This window comes from Aythya fuligula, chromosome 29, assembly GCF_009819795.1.
Source record: "Aythya fuligula isolate bAytFul2 chromosome 29, bAytFul2.pri, whole genome shotgun sequence".
Taxonomy (NCBI): Eukaryota; Metazoa; Chordata; class Aves; order Anseriformes; family Anatidae; genus Aythya; species Aythya fuligula.
In genome coordinates this window covers 2,012,719-2,027,475 of record NC_045587.1, presented here as the reverse complement: position 1 = coordinate 2,027,475, position 14,757 = coordinate 2,012,719, and the positions used below count along the sequence as shown (strand labels likewise).

Sequence of the window (14,757 nt, the reverse complement as noted above, 5' to 3'; positions counted from 1 at the left end):
GCCGAGCAGCCGAGCGCCGAGCAGCCGGGGAGGGGGGGGGGGGGAGAGGGAGGGGGGGTGAGGGGGGGGGGCGGTGGAGTGAGGGGGGGGGGAGGCGGGGGGCGGCCGGAGCGGGGCCGGCAGCGGGGGGGCTCAGCCGAGCGCCGAGAGCATCGATTGGGAACGGGGGGGCAGGGGGGAGGAATCGATCGCCGAGAGGCAGCGAGCATCGATGGGTGAGGATGGGGGGGGGGGGGAAGCGGCGCCGGGGGGGGGTAACGGGGGGGTAACGGGGGGGTAACGGGGCTACCGGGACCCCCCCGCGCCCTGCCCGAGGTGGGCACGCTGAGGGAACACCCGGGAGCTGCGGGGAAAGGGGGAGGACACCGGGAATGGGGGGGCCATGGGGACCGGGGGGGGGTTCACGGGGCTGGGGGGGGGCTACGGGGACCGGGAAGGAGCCCCCGGGGCTGGGGGGAGGGGGGGCACTGGGATTGGGGGGGGGGCCACGGGGACTGGGGGGGCTCCACGGGGAATGGGGGGGGTCCATGAGGACCGAGAAGGGGTCCACTGGGACCGGGAACGAGCCCCCGGGATCGGAGGGGGGGGGTCCACAGGGACCGGGGGGGGTCCATGGGCAAGGGAGGGGTCCATGGGGACTGGGGGGACTCCACAGGGGCCGGGGGGGTCCATGGGGACCAAGAAGGGGTCCACTGGGACCGGGGGGGCTTCACAGGGACTTGGGGGGGGGGTCGATCTGCAAGGACTAGGAAGGAACCCCTGGGACCGGGGGAGGGATGAGGGGGGCTCCACAGGGACTGGAGGGGGTCCACGGGGACTGGGAGGGGTCCATGGGGACTGGGGAGCTCCATGGAGCCCCCCTGAGCATGGGAAGCCCGGGGGGGGCTTAGAGGCAGTTTGAGGGGGGCAGGGAGCCTGGGGGGTCCTTGGGGGGCTCTGGGGTCTTGGCAGGACCTGGGGTCCCAAAGGGCCAGGGGGGGCAAGGGGACAGTGTGGGGGGGGCAGGGGTCCTGGGCTATCTGGGCAGAGAAACGGGGGGCTGGGGCTACAGGGGGGCTGCTGGGGGCTACGGGGGCTCTGCGGGGTCCCCTGAGGCCATCCCCGGCCCCGTTACGGCAGCGGTGCCCCGGCCGTGCCCCGGGAAGCAGCAGCGAGTCCATAAAAGCTGCGCAATCTTTATGGAGCCACTTTCACACGTCGGGGGCCGTAAAGGGCCGACCTTCGAGCCGCCGGCGGCGGGGCCGCGCACGCGAGCGGGGCCGGCGGGAGGGCGAGCGGCGGGGCCGGGGCCCCCCTCAGTCGCGGACGGAGACGCGGACGCGGTGCCAGGCGTTGCTGAGCACCCCGCGCAGGTTCCAGATGGGCGCCACGCTGTCGGGCTGCACGTTGTAGCTGCCGTCCACCGCCTTGCAGACGATCTCCAGCTCTGCGCCCGCCGCCACCGGCGCCTGCAGCTCCCACAGCACCCAGGCCCAGGCTCGCTCCGGCGGGGGCCGCTCGCCCGCCAGCCGCGCCACCCGCCACGTGCGCCCGCCGTCCAGCGAGACGTCCACCCGCACCACCGGCCGCCCGCCGCCGCTCCAGGCGTAGCCCTTCACCGTCAGCTCCCCCGCCGGCACCGCCGCCCCGGGGCGCGGGTGGGTGATGGCCGACTGCACCGGCAGCTCCTGGATGGCGGGCGCCGTCTTGTAGTCCACCGTGTCCCAGTCCACGCAGGGGGAGAAGCCCTTGTAGTCGTTCTGCTGCCAGTGGCTGGGGCTCTCGGCCGGGCTCACGGCCACCCGCCGCAGCCACTTGACGCTGCGGGCACCCACCACGCCGGGCACCACCACGCGCACGGGGAAGCCGTGGTCGCGGGGCAGCTCCTCGCCGTTCATCTCGTAGGCCAGCAGCACGTCGGCGGCCGGGCTGACGGCGCGGCCGTAGGGGATGGAGGCGCCGTAGGGGGCCCCCCCGGCGTCGGCGTCCAGCCCCTCGAAGCAGACGTGCCACTCGCCCTCCCGCTCCTCCTCGAAGCCGGCGTGCAGCAGGACGTCGCGCAGCCGCGCGCCCCCCCAGCGGGCCGTGCTGATGGCCCCGATGTCCCACGGCAGCCCCTTGACGGGGCGGACCTGGCTCATCTCGGCCCGGCGGTTCCCGGCGCACTGCAGCGTGGCCGTCACCTCGTGCTTGGGGAAGCGGCTGCGCAGCTCCGGCAGCGACAGCGACAGCGCCCGGCCCCCCGGCCCCTCCACCCGCAGCCGGTAGGAGCCCGGGTCCACCGCCGGTACCGGCAGGTGGTTGCGGGTGAAGAAGAGCTCGTTGGGCGTCAGGAAGCGCTCGGCCAGCAGCTCCGCCGGCGGCTCGGCGTTGAACGGCTTCTGGCTGTTGACGCGCAGCCCGGGGTGCCGGGGGGGGTCCCCGGCGAAGGGGTCTCCGGTGGCGGCGGCGGCCGGCGGCGCCTCCTCGGGGCTGAGCTCGCCCACCTTGTACTCGCGCAGCAGCTCCAGGACGTGGGGCTGGCTGTGGACGGCGTAGAGGGCCCAGAAGGGCTCCAGGGCCCCGCCGGCCGCCAGCAGGATTTTGTCGGCGCCCCCCGGGTGCAGCTCCACGAAGTCGGTGACGTCGAACACGTCGGTGCCGTGGGTCACCCAGACCCGGTCCTGGGGCGTGCGGTGCCGCCCCACCTCCTCCCGCGTGTACCGGGGGTACCGGGGGGCTTGGGCAGCCTGGGCGGTCTGGGGGACCCCGGCTCCATCAGCGGGAGCTCGGCGCCCCCCCGGTACCCCCAGGACCCCCCGGTACCCCCGGTACCCCTGGGACATCCCGGTACCCCCGGGACACCCTGGTACCCCTGGGACCCCCCGGGACATCCCGGTACCCCCGGTACCCCTGGGACATCCCGGTACCTCCGGGTCCCCCCAGGACATCCCGGTACCCCCGGGACACCCCGGGACCCCCCGGCACCCCCCGTCCCGGCAGCCCAGGCACCGAGGAGCGCCCGGTTCCCTCCCCCCCCCCCCCCTTCCTCCTCCCGTCCCTCCCCCGGTCCCGTTCTCCCCCTCCCCGTTCCTCACCCTCCGCCTCCGGTCTCCGTAGGCCAGGACGGCGCCGAGCCCCAGCAGCGCCGCCAGCACCGGGGCCGCCCTCCCGGTGCCCCCCGGGCCGGGGCTACCGGCGGCGAAGCGGGCGGCGCCCGTCCGGGACCAGCCGCGGCGGGGCAGCGGCAGCGGGAGCCTGCGGTGGGGGGGGGGGAAAAGCGGCGCTGAGGGCGACCCGGGACCCCCGGGAGGTTGTGGGGGGGGCGGCACCGGGACCCCCGAGCCCGGTTCCTACCTGCGCCCGGTAACGGCGCGGAGCAGCAGCATCGCGGCGGGACCTGAGCGGGGAGAGCGGCGCCGTGAGAGCGGCTCCCGCGGCCACCGGGAGCCCCCCGGGGGCCGGGACCGTGCGGGCGACCCCCCCACACCCCCTCCCACCCTCCCCCTACTCCCGGTACCGGTTCCTCCCCCCCCCTCCCCGCACCTGCGTCGTCACCGGGGCTCTCGGGGCGCTCTGCGGCTTTAAGAGAGGGGCGAGGGGCGGGGCCTCGCCCCCCCGGCCACGCCCCTTTCCCCCCTCAAACAGCGAGGGGGGGGGGGCCGCGCCTTAAAGGGGCCGCGGCAGCGGGCGGGGCGGGGCGGGGCGCGGCGCCTCCCGGTGCCCCCGATAAGCGCTATCGGGGCGCTGCCGGATGCGGAGCCGGGCGCGGTTCCAACAGCTCCGGTACCGGGGCCCCGCCGCCCTCCCCCTCCCCCTCCCCTCCCCTGCCCCACCCCCGCCCCGCCCCGCCCCCCCCCAGGCAGCAGACGGAGCGTTTTGGGTGGTTTTCTTCCTTTTTTGTTGTTTTTTTGTTTTTTGATTTTTTTTTTTGTGGGTTTTGTCCTTTACTTACATTAAATACACCGCGAAGCCAGCAGCCGCGGCCGGGACCGCGCTCGGGAGGTGCCACCGGGGCGGCGCTACGCCCCCCCACCCCCACCCCCCTCCCGGGGCACGGCAGGAACCGAACCGGAGACGCGAGGAGAAAAAAGGGGAAGGGGGGGGGGGAGGAGAGGGAGGCCCTGGGGAGCTGCAGCGACCCCCGGGGGGGGGGCTGGGGGCGCCCGGTTGGTGGGGGGGGGGCTCCGGGGGCTGGAGGCAGCCCCGGGGATCCCCGGCACCCCACTGCCAGCCCGGGGGAGGGAGCCTGGGGGTGCCGAGGGGGGGAGGTGGACAAGGGGGTGCAGGGGGGTGAGAGGGGGTGGGGGTCCCGGGGGGGTGCTGGGGGGGTCTGGGGGATGCCCCCCCCCAAGCCCCGGGTGCCCCCGCTGCCAGCTTTGGGCTGGGAGCCAAGGCAAAGGGCAACGGCCACGGGGCCGCGGGCACCTGGCCCCAGCCCAAGGGTGCCGCACGCAACCGGGGGCGGCCACGGGGTCACCCCCCCCCCCACCGGGAAAAATCCCCGGGGAACGGGAGGAAAGGAACCGAGGAGCACCCGGTGCCCCCAGTGGGGGGGGGGGGGGGGGAGGCCGTGCCAACCGGGTGGGGACGGGCAAAGCGCGGGGGTGCCAAACCCCCCAACCGTGCTGGGATCACCGGGGGGACGCCGAGGGGGTGGCGGGGACGGGCACGGCTCCACCGGGGGGTGCGGGGGGGGCGAGCTCGGGGTCCCCGCGGGCTCCCCTGCGTCCCCCCTCCCCCTGTGACAGGTTCCCAGGCACTTCCGATCCTCCAGCAAAGAAAGGCCACCGAGGAAGAAGGTAAGGACACTGCAGCTCCCCCCCCTCATCCCCCCACCCACGAGCAGCGAAACAGAAGAAAAAGGAGGGAAGAGAGGGGGAAAAAAAAAATAAAAAGAAAATAAAAATAACCCCACGGCAGCCCCCTCGGGAACGCCGCTCCGCGGGGGGCTGCTCCGGACCCCCCCTCACCACAAAGCCGACGTCTGAGGGCGCCGCGGCCGCCTCCTGGCGTCCCCGAGGGACCGAGCAGGATTTCCCAAAGCAAAAGGGGAGGTGGGGGGGGGGGCGCAGGGTTGGGGGGGCGGGAGGGGAGTCAGGTCGCTCTCTGCACCTATGATACAAAGTGAAGGAGAGTTCGGTTCTGGAAGTTAAGTCCCCGGCTGGTTCCAGGCCATCGGGTGGTAACGGGGGCTGCGGCGGCGGCTCTGAAGCGTTAAAAAGTGCAGTTAGACGGAGCTCGGGGTGGGGGGGGGGGGGGAGAGGCTGCTGCCGACGGGTCTCAGTGTGCCGGTACGGAGGGGGTGTGGAGGACTGGGGTGGAGGGGGGGGGGGACACGTTAACGGCTTCGCTCTTCCTCGCCCGCGCTGCCGCCGGCCGCCCTTCAGTTGCTACAGCACTGGCTCTTGTTCTGCTGGCTCTGCTCGTGAAGGTCCACGCCTCTGCTCCTCCCCGCCGCGCCGCTCGTGCTCTGGGGCTCGCTCTTTGGCAGCTTCTTGGCTGGGGGGGGGAGGCAGACAGGCAGGGGGGGGCGTCAGGAGGTGCTCAGCACCGCGGGGATGCACCCACACGGGCAGATCCCGGCTGTCCTCACGCTTCCCAGGGAGGAAAAGGCCCCCCTGAGCTCCCCCCTGCCACGGAGCCGCCGTGGGGCAGGACCCCCAGGAGCTCTGCCCCACGCAGCCCAGCTGGGCCCCCCCTGCAGCCCCCCCAGCCTCACCGATGGCCAGGAAGAGGTCGTTGACGTTCATCGCCGTCTTGGCCGACGTCTCCATGAACAGCAGGCTGTTGTCATCTGCGTAGGCCTGCGCCTCCTGGAACAGACACCGGCACCCGGCTGAGGGGTCAGCGGCCACGGGCAGGACCGGCCCCATCCCTGACCCCAACCCCGTCCCCGACCCCAAAGAGCCCGGGCGCGGCGCTCACCTCGTACTCCACCATGCGCTTGCTGGCCAGGTCGGCCTTGTTGCCGGCCAGGGCGATGACGATGCTGGGGCTGGCTTGTCTCTGCAGCTCCTTCACCCATGTCTTCGCCCGTGCAAACGTTTCCTGCGAGCAGAGGCGGGGGCTCGAGGCTGAGTCTGGCGGCAGCACCTCACCAGGACCCCCCCACCAGGCACCGGGACCCCTCGGTGAGGCACTGGGGCCCCCCCCCCAGCCTGCGGCGCTGCCCCGGGGCGCTCACCTGGTTGGTGATATCGTAGACCACGATGGCCGCCTGCGCCCCCCGGTAGTACATGGGGGCCAGGCTGTGGTACCGCTCCTGGCCGGCCGTGTCCCAGATCTCAAACTTCACCGTTGTGTCGTCCAGGCAGACGGATTGTGTGAGAAACGCCGCTGCGGGGAGGCAGGGAGAAGAGAATTAGCTTCAAACGGCCGCCCCCCAGCACCCTGCCTGCCCCCAAACGGCCCCGGGGGAGGGATGCAGACCCCCAGTGCCCTGCCTGCCCCCACCCAGACCTTGGGGGATGTGGAGCTGGGTGTGTGGGGAGCCCACAGCCCCTCAGACACTGCCAGGAGCGTACGGAGCTGCTCCACACGAGCGGTGGGGCTTTTTGGGGGATGAGCAGGACTCCTGCCAGGCGCTGCGTTGTGCCCCACGGAATTACCCCTGCGAGACCACAGCCGAGGCACGGGGACTGCGCTGAGAGCCTGGCCCCACCAGGAGGCTGCGGGGGGCTCTCCCCAAAAGCGCTCACACAGCTCATCCACAGATCGCAGCCGCCAGCACGAGCTCAGAGCCCGACACTGGCTCGTGTGGGAAGGAAATAAAACCAGTGCGAGGCAAAACGCACACAGACAGCGGCTCCAGGAGCTCGGAGTCCCCGGTGCGTGGCTCCCAGGTGCCGTCGTGCCCCGCAGGCGGGTGCTGCGGCCGACTCACCCCCGATGGTGCTCTCCTGGTACTCGTGGAACTGCCCCTTGACGAAGCGCAGCACCAGGCTGGATTTCCCCACCGCCGACTCGCCCAGCAGCACCAGCTTGAACTGACAGATTTTGCTAGCTTGGGCCTGCCCATTCGGCCTGGCGGCTCCTCTGCTGGTCATGGCCGGGCTGCTGCTGCTGCTGCGCCGCGCGCCCTGGGAAGGGGGGAAGGCAGCGATGCCGCGGCACGGAGCGGGGAGCTGGGCTGGGATCCGCTGGGCTGGGATCCGCTGGGCTGGGATCCGCTGGGCAGTGCTGCGAGGGGAGCAGAGCAGAGCAGAGCCGTCAGCACGGTGCAAACACCCCGCACCCCACGGGGAGCAGCTCCCGCAGCCAACGCGGGCTCCTCGCGGGTGATCCCGGCACCGGGGGGGGGGGGGTCCCAGGAGCTTCCCCCCCACCCCGGCTCCCGGAGGCCGGGCTGCTCCCCCCCGGCCGCAGCGCAGATTCCTCAGCTGCTTCCCTCCCTGCCCGCCCCGAGGAGGGGCTGCACAAACTCCCGGCCCGGCCTCCGAGTTCCTCAGCCCGCTTTGGGTTTGATTTTTATTATTTTTTTTAAATTTTTCCCTCCCGTTTTCTCCCCGTTTCCTCCCTCCAGTGCTGGCGGGTCCCCGGCACACACCAAGGGGTCACTGCATGGGGGAGCCCCGCAGCTCAGGGGCCTGGAGGGAGCCAGTTTTGGGGTTTCTTTAGGGCCAATCTCCCCCCCCCTCAATCCCATCCCCTCCCGGGGCTCTCCGGTTCCCCGGTAGGCATTTACAAACCGGCGGCAGGACGGGGACAGCGCAGAGCCAACACCGGGGACACCACCGGGTGCCAACTCCCCCCCGGTTCCCGTTCCCCCCCGGTGCTGGTGGGGTGCAGAGTGCCCCCTCCCACCCCCAGCACCCCCCCGGGGCTCAGCACCCCCCTGGCTCCCGGTACCGGCGATGCCCCGGGGCCCACCGGGGGCACCCACGGGCACCTCCCGGGGCCGGGCTCCACCGGCGGGGAACCGGGAGCCCCCGGCGGGCCCCGGGGTTGCGCCAGCCCCGCGGGGTAACGGCTTTCCGGTGCCACCCGGCCCCGCTGTGGCCCAACCGCGGGCCCGGCGGAGGCTCGGGGGGAGGAGCGGGGAGCACGGCTCGTCCCCCCCCGGTACACCGGGCCCGGTTACCGCCGGGAACCCCCGGCCGCGCACCGGGGGCACCGGGAGCACCGCTCCCATGGCGGAGGAGGACCGGGAGGGGTCCCGGGACACCCCCGGCAGCCCGGGGGCCGCACGGAGCCCCCGGTACCGAGCGCCGAACCGGGGCAGCGCCCCCCGCCCGCCCCCACCGGAGCCCTCCCGGGGCGGCCCCCCCGGTACCGGCCCCGGTGACTCAGGGGGGACGCGCTGGGGACCGGCCGCGCTCCGCACCCCCCTCCCCGGTACCTCCCCGGTACCGCCGGGACACGGAGCCCCCGGGGCCGGGCAGGGAGCGGCGGCACCGGGAGGGCCCCGGGGGTCCCCGCCCCGGCCCGGCGGCGGCCGCGGCCTCACCGGAACGGGCCCGGAGACAGCGCCAGGCCCCGGTTCTCCGGTTCCGGTTCTCCGGTTCCGGTTCCGGTCACGGCCCCGGCCCAGCCCCTCCCCCCCCCCCCCCGGTACCTGCGGCGGCCCCGGCTCCCGTCGCGGCCCGAGCACACAAACAGCGCCTGGGCCCCGCCCTCCCCGCCCGGGGCGGGACCGCGGCCCGGCTCGGCCAATCAGCGCCGCGCGGCGGGGCGGTGGACCCGCCTCTTCCTCCCGGCTCGCCCAATCGGGGCTGAGGATGGAGCGTCAGCGGCCCCGCCCAGCGCAGCGCAGCCAATGGGGACCTGCGGGGACCGGGGGTCACGTGGGGGCCTTCGGGGACCCCCCCCCGGGGGTCGTGGGGGCCCTATAGGGGCGGGGTGGGCGTTATAGGGACACAGCGGGGGGATATAGGGGCCCTGTAGGGCCCTGGGGGCGTGTATGGGCCCTATGGGGACCTGGGGTCACAAATGGGCCCTATAGGGACTGGTATGGGCCCTGTATGGACCTGCCTTGTGGGGCGTATGGGCCCTATAGGGACCCGGGGGTGTGTATGGGCCCTATAGGGACCAGGGTGACCTATAGGGACCAGTATGGACTCTGTAGGGACCCACCTAGGGGGATATACGGGCCCTATAGGGACCTGGGGATGTGTATGGGCCCTATAGGGACCGGGGTCATCTATAGGGATCAGTATGGACTCTGTAAGGACTAACCACGGAGGATATATGGACCTTATAGGGATCTGGGGCCCTATACGGACCTTAGTGTTGCGTATGGTCTCTATAGGGACCATCATGGGCCCTGTATGGACCTACCTGAGAGGACGTATGAGCCCTATAGGGAGCTGGGGGCGTGTATGGGCCCTGTGGAGACCTAGGGTCGTGTATGGGGCCTATAGGCACAAGTATGGGCCCTGTATGGACCTACCTGGGTGGATGTGTGGGCCCTATAAACCACTATAGACCCTGTAGGGACCCACCTTGGGGGACATACAGGCCCTATAGGGACCTGGGACGTGTATGGGCTCTATATGGACATTGGTGTTGCATATGGTCGCTATAGGGACTGTTATGGGCCCTGTATGGACCTACCTGAGAGGACTTATGAGCCCTATAGGAACCTGAGGCTGTGTATGGGAACTAAAGAGACCAGTATGGATCCTATAGAGACCTACCTTAGGGGACGTATGAGCGCTATAGGGACCTTGGAGTTGTATATGGGGCCTGTAGGGACCCACCTGAGGGAACATATGGGCTCTGTAGGGACCTGGGAATGTGTATAGACCCCCCTAAGGACCTTGGGGTCACATAGGGGCCCTATAGGGACCAGTATGGGCCACTGTATGGACCTACCTGAGAGGATGTATGAGCCCTATAGGGACCTGGGGATGTGTATGGGCCCTATAATGACTTGGGGGACATGTGGAACCTATGGAGACTGCAGGGCACATATAAGTCCTATAGGGACTATGGTGAACATATGGAACCTATAGGGACTGAGTGTCATGTATGGGCCCTCTAGGGATTCTGGGGGGAGTGTGGTCCCTATGAATGCACATATGGACCCTACAGGGACTGCAGAGAACGTGGATGGACCCTACAGGGACCTGGGTGCACATAAGGGCCCTACAGGGACCATGGGGAACATACAAGCCCTATAGACCGGGGCGGGGGCACGTATGGGCCCTATAGTGACTGCAGGGAATGTGTAGGCCCTATAGGGACCTGCAGGACACGTATGGAACTGGGGGGGGTGACAAAGCCCTTAAAGGGACTCAGGAGCACAGACAGGACCTGTGGGGTCTGGGGGGCACATATGGGCCTGTAGGGCCCTGTGGGGAGGGGGGGGGCGCGGGTGGGGCTCATATGGGGTGGCCACACAGCGGCCCTATAGACACACAGGGGGGCTGGGCACACACAGGGGGGTTGGGGGGGCCCCAAACTCCGGGGGGTCCCCCACAGCAGGGGGGGAAGGCGCAGACCCCCCCCAATGTCCGTGTCCCCCCCCCCGAGCAGAGGCGGCAGCGCTGCACGCGGAGCTTTATCGGGTACAAAAGGCAGTGAGGAAACCCCGCGGCACGACAAAAAGGGGGGGGGGGGGCACACAACGCAGGGGGCTCCCCCCCCCCAAAACCGCGCTGCGGGAACAGGAGAGGAAGAGGAGGGGGGGGGTGAAGGCGCTGGGCCCCCCCAGCAGGGCCGTAAGTGCCGAGAGCCTGGGTGAGGAGGGGGCCACTGGGGGGGGGCGGCTCCTCTCCGGGGGGGCTGCGTCCTTGAGGGGGGGGGGGGCTCTGCCCCGAGCAGTCCTTGGGGGGCCAGCAGGGAGCTGGGGGGGGGTCCCAGAGTGTGTGGGGGGGTCCCAGAGCGTGTAGGGGGGGTCCCGGCACCGGCACCTCCGCACGTGGGGGCCGAGGGCTCCTCACTGGGTTCTTGTGGGGTGGGGGGGGGGGGACACACGGGGCCAGCCCCCCCCCCAGGCTCACAGCCGCAGGTTGGGGACCACCTTGGTGACGTCGTGGAAGAAGGGGTGGCGCAGCGCCGCCTTGGCCGAGATGCGCTTGTTGGGGTCGTAGTGCAGCATTTGCTGGGGGGGGCGAAAAATAAAAAAAATAAATAAAATAAATAATAAAATAAAATATAAAAAAATAAAAATAATAAAATAATAAAAATAAAAATAAAAATAAAAATAAAAATAAAAAGTAGAAAAATAAAAAATAAAAAATTAAAAAATAAAAATTTAAAAAAATTTAAAAAATTTTAAATAAAAAAATTAAAATAAAATAAAAATTAAAAAATAAATAAATAAAATTAAAAAATTAAAAAAATGGGATGGGGGTGAATTGAGGGGGGTCGGAGCTTTTCCAGGTGCCCCCCCCGGGGGCTGGGGGCTCACCGCCAGCAGTTTGTGGCCGTCCTCGTCCAGCGGCGGCACCAACTTGCCCAGGTCCTGGCGTGCCCAGCGGGGGAAGGTGGGTTTGTAGTCGGGCAGCGCGGTGACGCCGGGCCAGGCGGCCTCGTCCGGGGTGCCCAGCGTGCGGAAGATGCGGAAGAGCTGATCGATCTCCGAGTCCCCCGGGAACAGCGCCCGCCGCATCACCTTTGGGGGATTGAAGGGGGGTTTGGGGGTCAGTGGGGGGAACTGGGGGGGGTTTAGGGGTCAATGGGGGGGATTGGGGGCGGTTGGGGGGTCAATGGGGGGAATTGGGGGTCAACAGGGGGGATTGGGGAGGGGTTTGGGGGTCAATGAGGGGGATTGGAGGGGGGTTTGGGGGTCAACAGGAGGGATTGGGGGGGGTTGGGGGTCAACGGGGGGGATTGGGGGGGTTGGGGGTCAACAGGGGGATTGGAGGAGTTTTGGGGGTCAACGAGGGGGATTGGAGGGGGTTTGGGGGTCAACGAGGGGGATTGGAGGGGGTTTGGGGTCAACGGGGGGGACTGGGGGTCAACCGGGGTGATTGGGGAGGGTTTGGGGGTCAACAGGGGGAATTAGGGGGGGGTTGGGGGTCAACGGGGGGGATTCGGGAGGTTTTGGGGGTCAACAGGGGGGATTGGGGTTGTTTGGGGGGTCAACGGGGGGAATTGGGGGGGGTTGAGGGTCAACGGGGGGGATTGGGGGGGGTTGGGGGTCAACGGGGGAGCGCTCGGCGCCGGGCAGGGGTTGGGGTTAGGGTGAGGGGACCCCGCGGGGCAGGGATCAAATGGCCCCGCGCCCCGCTCGTGACCGGCCCCGTGATGCGGGGCGGGGGTTGGGGGTTCATTCACATGATGCCGGTTGTTCGCGTGCCCCCCCCCCCCCATCCCGGTGTCCACACAGCCCCCTTTGTGCCCCGCTGCCTGCGGCGGGTGCCGGCCCCGCGTGGGGAAATGTCAGGGGTGGGATGGGGGGGGTAAAGGGGGTGGGACAGGGGGATGGGGGGGATGGGGTAGGTCCTGGGGGTCCCTGGGGTGTGTCCTGGGGGGTCCCTGGGGTGTCCTTGGGGTAGGTTCTGGGGGTCCCTGGGGTGTCCCTTGGGCACGTCCTGGGGTAGGTCCCAGGGGACCCTGGATTAGGTCCTGGGTGTCCCTGTGGTGTCCCTCGGGTAGGTCCTGGTATCCCCAGGGTGTCCCAAGGGTGCCACCACAGGGCCCACAGTGTCCCCAAAGCACACCCTGGTTTGTCTGCAGGGTGTCCCCAAACCAGAGCATGGTGTCCCCAGGGTGCCACCGGTGCCCGGGGTGTCCCTAGGGTGCCACCACGTTGCCCCCTTGGTGTCCCCAGGGTGCCACCACAGCCCCCTTGCTGTCCCCAGGGCACATTCCCAGTGTCCCCAAGACAAGTCCTCAGTGTCCCCAGGGTGCCACCACAATCCCCCCAACCTTGGTGTCCCCAGTGCACATCCCAGGGCGTCCCCGAGGTGCCACCAGGACACGACCTCAACACGAGGACACCCATGGGTGGCAGCTGCCGCCACAGGGGGGTTGTGACTTTGCTCCCCTTCAACCATGCCCCCCCCAGGACCCCCCCTCACCATCTCAGCGAAGATGCAGCCCAGGCTCCAGATATCCACGGCGGTGGAGTAATACTTGCAGCCCAGCAGGATTTCGGGGGGCCGGTACCACAGCGTCACCACCTGGGGCGGGGGACACAGGAAGGGGGGGGCGCGCACGGTGGGCACGGGGCCACCCCCTTCTTGTCCCCCCCTTTTTCCCCGTGCCCACCTCGTGCGTGTAGGTGCGCAGGGGCACCCCGAAGGCTCGGGCCAGCCCGAAATCGGCCAGCTTGATGGCGCCGTCGGCGTTGATGAGCAGGTTCTGGGGCTTGAGGTCGCGGTGCAGCACGCGGTGCGCGTGGCAGAAGGCCAGGCCCTGCAGCAGCTGGAACAGGTAGCTCTGCGGGGTGGTGGGGGGGGGTCAGCGCCTCCCCCTGCCCCTAACCGTGTCCCATTCCCCCCCCCAAAAAGCCCCCCGCGCACCTTGATGAGAGGCAGGGCGATGCCGAGGGAGGAGTCGTCCATGAATTTCTTCAGGTCCTGGTGCAGGAACTCGAAGACCAGGTACAGCTTGTTCTCCGTGTGGATCACGTCCAGCAGCCTGGGAGGGGGGTGTGTGTGGGGGGGCCTGGGCTGGCACCGCCACCCCCCTGACCCAGCCCCTGGTACTGCTCCCCTCCCCCCCAGCACTGCCCCCATACAGCCTGCAGCCCCTGGTACTGCCCCACTGCCAAATCCCAGCCCCCCCCCACTACTGTCCCCCCCCAGATCCCCAGTAGAGCCCCCCGAAGACCCCACACCCCCCCCCCACTGCCCCCCCGCAGCCCCCAGACCCCCCCCACTGCCCCCCCCAAGCCCCCAGCCCCCCCTACTGCCCCCCCAGCCCCCCAGTATTGATCCCCCCAGCCTCCAGACACCCCCCCACTGCCCCCCCCAAGCCCCCAGATCCCCTCCACTGCCCCCCCACCCCCCCAGACCCCCCCCACTGCCCCCCCGCAGCCCCCAGACCCCCCTACTGCCCCCCCAGTCCCCCAGTATTGATCCCCCCAGCCTCCACACCCCCCCCACCCTCCAGCACTGTCCCCCCCAGATCCCAGCCCCCCCCCCAGCCAAGGACCCATTGGTGCCCCCTCCCCAACTCCACATCCCACCCCCTCGGCGCCCCCCCCCCAAAATCCCACCCCCTCCCCTGCATCCCCCCTCCCAACACCGCCCCCCCCGGTGTCCCCGGTGTCCCCTCCCCCCCGGCTCTCCCCCCCCCCGCTTCCTCCACCTCCCCCACCCCCTCCCCGGTCCCTCCCTCCCCCCAGGGACCCCCCCCCATCTCCGTTCCCCCCCCCCCCCCCCCCTTAGCGCCCCCCCCTCTGACTTGACGATGTTGGGGTGCTTCAGCTCCTTCAGCAGCGAGATCTCCCGGATGGCCGTGCTGGGGACACCCTCGGTTTCCCTGCGGGGGCAACCGAGCTGAGCCCCCCCCCAGGTGCCGGTAACCCCCCCCCCAGGTGCCGGTAACCCCCCCCCGGTGCCCTCACGTGTCCAGGCGGATCTTTTTCAGCGCCACCACCTCCCCCGTGACCTTGTTCCGGGCCTTGTAGACGACGCCGTAGGTGCCCTCCCCGATCTTCTCCACCTTCTGGAAGTTCTCCATGGGGTAGCCCCGGGGGGGCCCGGTCCCGGGGGGGGGTTCCCGGGGGGTCCCGGGCCGGGCGCGAAACGATCGCGGCCGCCGCTCGCCCGCGGCGCGCCACAACGCGGCCGGCCCCGCCCCCGCCACTTCCCGCCTTCCGCGGCCACGCCCCCCGCACCGCCCCATTGGCCGAGCGGGCGGGCGGCGCGGGAGATGCCTTAAAGGGGCAAGAGCCGGCCG

General features: G+C 70.1%; 3 protein-coding genes across 3 annotated transcripts; all 3 read right to left on the bottom strand.

The window, feature by feature from the left end:
- Window positions 1-1,161: 1,161 nt before the first annotated feature.
- Window positions 1,162-3,188, bottom strand: SUOX (sulfite oxidase; the record flags this gene model as incomplete). Its single annotated transcript, XM_032204713.1, has 2 exons — window positions 1,162-2,717; window positions 3,057-3,188. Coding segments are annotated over 2 exons (1,554 nt in total), but the record flags the coding sequence as incomplete, so codon positions are not given.
- A 1,090-nt stretch (window positions 3,189-4,278) lies between these two features.
- On the bottom strand, window positions 4,279-8,572 carry RAB5B (RAB5B, member RAS oncogene family). Its single transcript, XM_032204781.1, has 6 exons — window positions 8,516-8,572; window positions 6,845-7,140; window positions 6,146-6,297; window positions 5,887-6,009; window positions 5,681-5,774; window positions 4,279-5,460 (listed from the first exon to the last, which is right to left on the bottom strand). Exons 2-6 carry the CDS (start codon window positions 7,005-7,007, stop codon window positions 5,345-5,347), a joined length of 648 nt encoding a protein of 215 aa, XP_032060672.1. The 5' UTR covers window positions 7,008-7,140; window positions 8,516-8,572; the 3' UTR covers window positions 4,279-5,344.
- A 2,193-nt stretch (window positions 8,573-10,765) lies between these two features.
- CDK2 (cyclin dependent kinase 2) lies at window positions 10,766-14,574 on the bottom strand. The gene is made up of 7 exons (XM_032204780.1): window positions 14,423-14,574; window positions 14,260-14,337; window positions 13,374-13,491; window positions 13,120-13,290; window positions 12,930-13,031; window positions 11,315-11,518; window positions 10,766-11,005 (listed from the first exon to the last, which is right to left on the bottom strand). The coding sequence occupies exons 1-7, from the start codon at window positions 14,536-14,538 to the stop codon at window positions 10,901-10,903; spliced, it is 894 nt and encodes a 297-aa protein (XP_032060671.1). The 5' UTR covers window positions 14,539-14,574; the 3' UTR covers window positions 10,766-10,900.
- Between the last annotated feature and the right edge of the window lie 183 nt (window positions 14,575-14,757).